The sequence below is a fragment of the Watersipora subatra genome, chromosome 6 (genome assembly GCF_963576615.1).
Source record: "Watersipora subatra chromosome 6, tzWatSuba1.1, whole genome shotgun sequence".
NCBI lineage: Eukaryota > Metazoa > Bryozoa > Gymnolaemata > Cheilostomatida > Watersiporidae > Watersipora > Watersipora subatra.
In genome coordinates, this window is record NC_088713.1 from 26,583,669 (window position 1) to 26,590,768 (window position 7,100).

Below are 7,100 nucleotides of genomic sequence, written 5' to 3' on the forward strand. Positions count from 1 at the left end.
GAACTGTTAATCGCAGCCACACGAGACCGCCGTAGTTTGGATTCGCTTTCCAAAACGGCTCAAATGGGCTGTAGTTGTTACAGGATGGTTTCTGTTTACACTTTCATGCAACCTCATTCGTTGAAATATTTTCACAAATATACTTCACACATTCAATAAAACGATGTCTATTGTTCTTACGCGTCTGTTTTACCATCATTGTAATGCTGTCACTTTTAGCACTGATATCTTATAACTTACCGTAAAAATTCATTAAACTTATTAACCTTAGCTCGAAAGAGTACATATCATTGTCTTATAATCATGACGAGCCTGTTGGTCACCTATGATAATCGAAAAGTGCTGCAAAAACTATTTTTGAAGTATTGGGTCACATGATCAGATTACGACTTGACGATTGAATAATGCCAAAACAAAACTGTAAAGTAGCGAACATCTATATTTGATACGGGGTATTCGGTGAAACCCGAAGTGTTTGTCATAAACTAGTGCTTTGATAAGTTTCATATTGAGCGTTTTATTGGCTTTTCAATTCACATGAGAACATCATGTGACAAGATGATAACCAAACTGTAATGACTATGTCAGATAAATAAACAGATTCCAATCTACTGCGACTTTTCGTTTTTGAGCTTTTAAGAGCTTGTAATCACATTTCCACGTATTTGACACCTACAACACAACAAAGTAAGACATGGTGGATCTTTTAATACCAAATAACTGTATAGTGAAATTTGTTGCAAGTCAACCATTAACCCTTTGACCGGGTATAAGCCCCCCTAAAAACAACCGAAACTCGTGTAATTTATTTTTGGAAAATTCAAGAAAATTTTGTATTTTATGAATATACATAGCTCGAACTGAAATGTATTTACATATGTACTTAAAATTTACATAACATCTATTTAATAATGTACTGCTACCAAAAAAATACAACAAAGTACAATTGTCTATGTGTGGGATGCTTGAAAGCACTCCTTGCGGCAGAGTCCAACGCCACAGCTTTTACACCATGTAGTTATTCGTTTTCCTTTGTAGCCGCTAACCCTGCTCCTGCTACAAACAGCACAGACTTTACGTTTCTTATCTGGAATTGTCTCACAAAAATGTCTAGCTGTAAATCTTGACTGCATGTCACCCAGGCTTGGTCTACCAACATGCTGTCGACTTTCTTGGTAACCACTGAACAGGCCTTCAATTACCTCTACAATAAAGTTATAATGCCCCATTGGCTTTGTGATGTTGGGATTTAGCTTATACATAATATATGCATTTGTTATTGTCCTGTCCAGGAGATGGAAAAATATTTTTTTCAGCATTTCATTGTTCTTCGCTCAGCAGCATAAGCATCGGTCATTTTATCAGCTACGTCGACAGCACCCATCCCATCATTGTATTCCACCAACACAGTTGGTAATGTTTTGACCTGACCATTCCAAAGCGTCTTCTCGCATGTCTTTGCAGTAGTGTGTGTAGACAGCATGCGTACTTGCTTCCTGTCTACCCAAGACAATGCCATGATCTGGCCATTTCTCATTACGTTCATTTCCCCTTTGGTTGTCAGCTTAGCATTGATGCCGTCAGGCAGACCTCGGCGACCTTTGCGTGCTGTGCCAGTCACATATATTTGCTTTTTGAGCATTTCTTTGCAGAGAACTCGACTAGTGTAATAGTTATCTACTACCAAATGATGATGTTTGCCCCTCTGATTTTCTAAAAGTTTATTGCATACATCGAATGGCTGCACTTTGTCAGATATTTTGAGTGCTGATGTATGATAAACAGTATTATGCACATATCCGGTCTTTGAGTCGGCAAGATTGTATTCCTTCGGGCCTCACTAGTGATGTTTTTTTATGCGGATGTAGTTGACTAGACAGTGACGGCCTTTGAAACCTACGATTGTTTCATCTATGGATATTACTTTGAAGAGATCATAACCTTGTTGCCACCTAGCTGTCAAATGTTCCAGAACTTTCCTGTACTTGTATTGAGGATCATAACTTGCACTCGAGCGTAGAGGCTCATTATAACTGTCAGAAACATGTAGAAATCTGAGCATGAGGTTGAATGTGTCCTGCTTCATGGTCTGTCGGAATACTGGGTGGTTTTGGCTGTGATGCTTTCCATCAAAGTAAGCATTATTATTTGGAGCTTTCCACAATCCTTCGTTCAAACGCAGTCCAGTAAATGCCCTTATAGTTGCTGTACTGTTGCATTCTCCCATAAATTCAGCTTAGACCGTGCCTGCAGTACTCCCATCTTTGCATAAGTGTACTCATAGTACTTATTAGTTTCTGCTGCTATGAAGCCCCACAAACTACTTCCACCTTGATTGACAGGAAGAAAAAAATAATCAAAATATTCCACCGGTAAAGTATCAGCAGGTGGTGTGAAGTTTGGCCCGGTGTGAGCAGAGAAATCGTGGAGTGATGGAGGCTTGTCATTATCTAAGTCAGTAACTGTTTTCCAGTGGCCTAAAGTTGATGTGGTTGCAGTTACTTCATCTTCTAGTCTCTAAATATTAGAATCCTGTGTATCAGTGCTAGTAGTAGGTAATTCCTTGATATAAAGCTGCTGCTACCACACACTGTACTTCTATTTACAACGGCTTGAGTGGATATAATATCGTCATCGTCCGAGCTGCCGTAACCATCACTTTTCTCAGTGTATTCAAAATCTTCAGAGTTAACACCACTTCCATCGTTTGAATCATTATCATATTGCTCTGACAAAAGATCGCTAACGATCGCAGGATCAAATAAATTTTTACTTTTTCGTTTGGAACGCCGTGCCGCGATTTGACTGGATTTTCCAAATTCCATTTTTTGAAAGCGTCACGAATTCGTATTTCTTTAGCTTATAGCACAAAACGACGCCTCTCAGATAATCGTTTCAAATAAAAAATTCTTAGATAAATATATTGCCGATAATAATTAAGAATTGCTAGCGTTCATATCCTTTATTTAACGTTACTAGGCGACAGCTTTATAAACGTCTACCGAAATAGACATAAATGTCGTTTCCCCACGCAACCGATAAACGACATTCCGGTCATTTCCCCTGTCAAAGGGTTAAGCTACAAAGAAGGGTCCACCTCAATACTATTGAGACATTTACAACGAGGGCATCTTGAGGAACTTAAAAGCGCGCCTAAGAACCTTCAATCCAGCAAATTTATTTTATTTTTAGTTTCTTTCACTAATACCAGAAGTTTTAGGGAAGTGATGGATTTTTGCTTTCCACTATGCTGGGTTATCTATTTCTATATTTGGAAAGTATTTCTTAACTAATCCCTTGTTGATTATAATAGCAGTTGAAAACAAAATCTGTAAAAAGAAACTAGCCAAATCATGCTATTAATCAATCACCTATTGAATAGCATTGATCCACCAATGTCTAACCGTAAATTGTAGATTGCATCTATAAACCAAACCACAAAATATAATGATTGGTGTGATAATGATTTCTTTTATCTTAGTTTATTGATGTAACAACATTAGGCTGTAATATAACTATCTCATTATCAAAATAATAAAAAATCGCGCGATCCGACCCGATCTTGGCCCTCATAGCTGACCCCGAGTCTGGTCTGACCCTGCATTCCTTGATCTCGTTCCAGCTCTAGCTAAGAAAGCCATTGATTCCATTTCCCTGATCAGATCAAAACTTCACAGGCTCATCATATTTGGTCATGTTTAGTTCAGCATGATATTAGTCTATTCACCTAGCCAGGTCTGGCGCTTCGGGTGGGTGGGATATTTGCCCCCTCTCCTTTCCCCCTTCTCACTTCTTCTTTGGGGAAGGGAAAAAGAAAGAATGGGGATAGGAGAGGGTGGCAAATAAAGTCCTGATGGCTCTTGATTTGTGTGCAACATTTCATAGCTTTTATACTTTTAATCTATGGTGGTTATCAGATATTATCACAGATTTGCTTTAGTTTACTAGATTTTGTATCCAAGAAGGTTTTAATGTGAAAATAAATGTGATTTTGCCTTCTTCTCCTGATGAGCTCCATTGTTAATAAGAGTGCAGTCAAGCATGAGGTACAATACAATGACGTTACGTCGTGCTATTTGTCTGACAGGCTTTTTCCCTATTGGCCAATCTATGTTTATATATCTATGTACGCGCCGCAGTCGTGCGTCAATCAACAAGCTTTCTTCTAGTAAAATTGGCAAACTTCAAAACTTCAAATTGCTGCGAAGAACAATTTTGTCTTGATTAATAGTTGTTATCTTTATCATTCTTGGTTACTATTTAGGAATTTAGAAAAAATTTATAATTGATTAGCTCTGTGAACCGACCTTTTAACCTTTCCTACAGACAGATAATAGTCTCCAGTTAACAGATTACAGTAAATGAGTGTATCTATTCTCATAATGATTGTTTATGATGAAGACTATGTTATAACATACTACATGTGCTAATAATAATATGCACTTATGTCTGTTTTCTGTAACCTGCAGTTTTTCTTATCTACCTGCAAACATTCACAACATTCAGTATGGCAGGGCAATTCTATTAGATGCTTTATAACTTTTCTAATTGCTTATTACCAGCTTTCTTCTAGAAGGTTTGGCAAGTTTCCAGGTTTCGTTGGATTTTATTTCTATGGATGTTTATCAAGGAAAGTTTAATGAGCTCTCTGACCTTTCACCTATTGACATATTCCACTGCCCTGCTATGATATTCTCACATTTTCTGCCCAAAGACAATATAATTTATTACAAACCTTTAAATTTAAAAAACACCGAGTAAAATATCCAAACAAGTATAAAAATGAGACATTCTGGTCCACAAATGTCTGAACCCAGCCTCAAATACACACACCGGCATTCAAACACCCAACACATAAAATCAAACATACTTATTCAGGCACTACAAGGATGCACTTAGTTGTCAACATGGATACAAATATCATGAAATGTACACCCATGCATGTATATATACTCATACACTCCAGCACTATGGTGTATATACTCAGATTGCATAGCATGCAGAGAGTCATATACAAGTAGAAACACACATGTTATACTCACACATATTCAGATGCATGCAGACATATGTACATATAGTAAGGATTACAGACAGTCATCGAGAACATCTAGTAATATAATAATCACTAGTAATAATAGAAGGAATCAACATGTTTATAATCAACTCTCTCTAGTTATTAGTTATACAATTTTGTAGAAAGATAGATTCTTGCTCTCCCGTTTAGGAACAAGAAGGGTGGAGTCATACACTTCTAAGGAGCACACCTCTCCCGCTATATCATCATGTGCCATCTGAGAGACTATCTTCCCTACAATATATAATAATAAATACACAGTCATACTTCAACAGATGAATATTAGTTACACATGGACACTGCTGTCAGTCAGGTCTTCTAGTTAAAATAGAAGAAACATGGAGGCAGCATACAATTTGACATGAAATTACATGATGCATTCCAAAGGTACAAATGATTGGTTCTCTCATAGCACAATAAAAGCCATTGTTACAGAGAATGTTGAACGAAGGGGTTACTATAGTAATAGATATATTCATTTTTTATGAGGCTTACAACCATTTTTTAAAAGTGATTTTTTTTCTATTTAGCGTACAGTAGGAACTCAGTCTACCATCAGCAGGAGCTCAGTTTATCATGCAGTTTTATAATTCACATTTAAAATGCTGCAAACACTGTATATGGCCAGCTTTTTGCTAACCAAAGAACAAATGCTTCTTGGAGCTCAGTCTATAATATAATAAAATGTGAGTCAAGGGCTTCCATTAACAAATTACAAAATACTTTTTGTTTTAATATCATCCTGCGATATGAACTCAGTCTACTATATGGTATTATCTATGGTACTTTCAGTGTAAGCTCAGCTTATGATGCAGTAATATATTATAGATTACACTAATATATGGCTCAACTCTTTGTAACCATACATACCTTTTAAAGTGTTTTGTTTGAAAAAATAGGAGCTTAGTCTATCATGAACTATTTGATATGCTAAAAATATATGGTTACCCTCTGTGTAGTCATTTCCATATTTTAATTAAAATATATCCCTATATTATAACAATATATATTATAACAACCCTGCATCAAACTCATAACTAACCTGTAGTAGAATTAATGATTTTGATAGTCTTGTCGTAATATGCAGCCAGTAGAATATACTCCCCATAGCTAACCAGCCCTAGAGGCTTATCCACTTTAGTGAGCGTCCACAGGACTCTCTGGGTGGTCCAGTCTATTTTAAAGACTTAGGAATGTTTGAAGGATGATATTATGAGAGAGTTGTTATCAGGGGAGCACATTCTGACACTACGGCTATCAGTGAGAAGAGGACAGGGAATATGATGTAGAACTTGACCATCTAAGGAGTAGGTAGTGATTCTGGTGTTGGATGGGTCTGTGATAAGAACCTTGTCTTCAATTATCACCAGCGTGTCAGAGAGGAAGCCATGAGAAGGATGCTTCCAGCTGGTGATCAACTCCCCTGACATGCTGTAGACACCAACTGTATGAGGACTGGTAAGGGATAAGGTGTAAATTCTTTCCTTGTAACAAGTGACAGCCACTACTTCAGCAGAGGTACAGATGAACTTGTTGGTGATCTTATTATAAATATCTACTCTGCTGACTGTCTTATCACGTAGTCCAATATAAGTATTACCCTTATACACTGCGTTTCCATGACCCGCATAATTCGCAAATTAGAGCCAATCCGCAAGTTATCCGCGTCATGGAAACGGCATAAATCCGCAAGCTATCCACATAAATGCGCAAGCTAAGCGAGTTTTGCGATCCGCAAAACTTTATCGAATCCATCGTGCTTGCGAATCATGGAAACGGTACTTGCTATTAATGCGCATTTGATTATCGTTGGCTATTACATTAAAAACATTTTCACGCTTCAGTCGTTTTTATTTCGATTTCAGCAGTCTCAATGCGCCAACGTTCCGAACGATCGTTGCTAAGCTAAGCGTGACAAGACTGCTTAGCTATTTAAAGAGTCATTAATTAGGCTAATACTTGACCTACGGGGTCAAGTACTAGTGTTAAATCCGCATCGCCAGGTGTTTATTGAAACGCTCGATTG

At 37.4% G+C, this 7,100-nt stretch overlaps 1 protein-coding gene across 1 annotated transcript; it reads right to left on the bottom strand.

The window, feature by feature from the left end:
• Positions 1-1,312: 1,312 nt before the first annotated feature.
• LOC137398167 (piggyBac transposable element-derived protein 4-like) lies at positions 1,313-1,642 on the bottom strand. The gene has a single exon (XM_068084272.1). It carries the CDS (start codon positions 1,640-1,642, stop codon positions 1,313-1,315), a length of 330 nt encoding a protein of 109 aa, XP_067940373.1.
• Between the last annotated feature and the right edge of the window lie 5,458 nt (positions 1,643-7,100).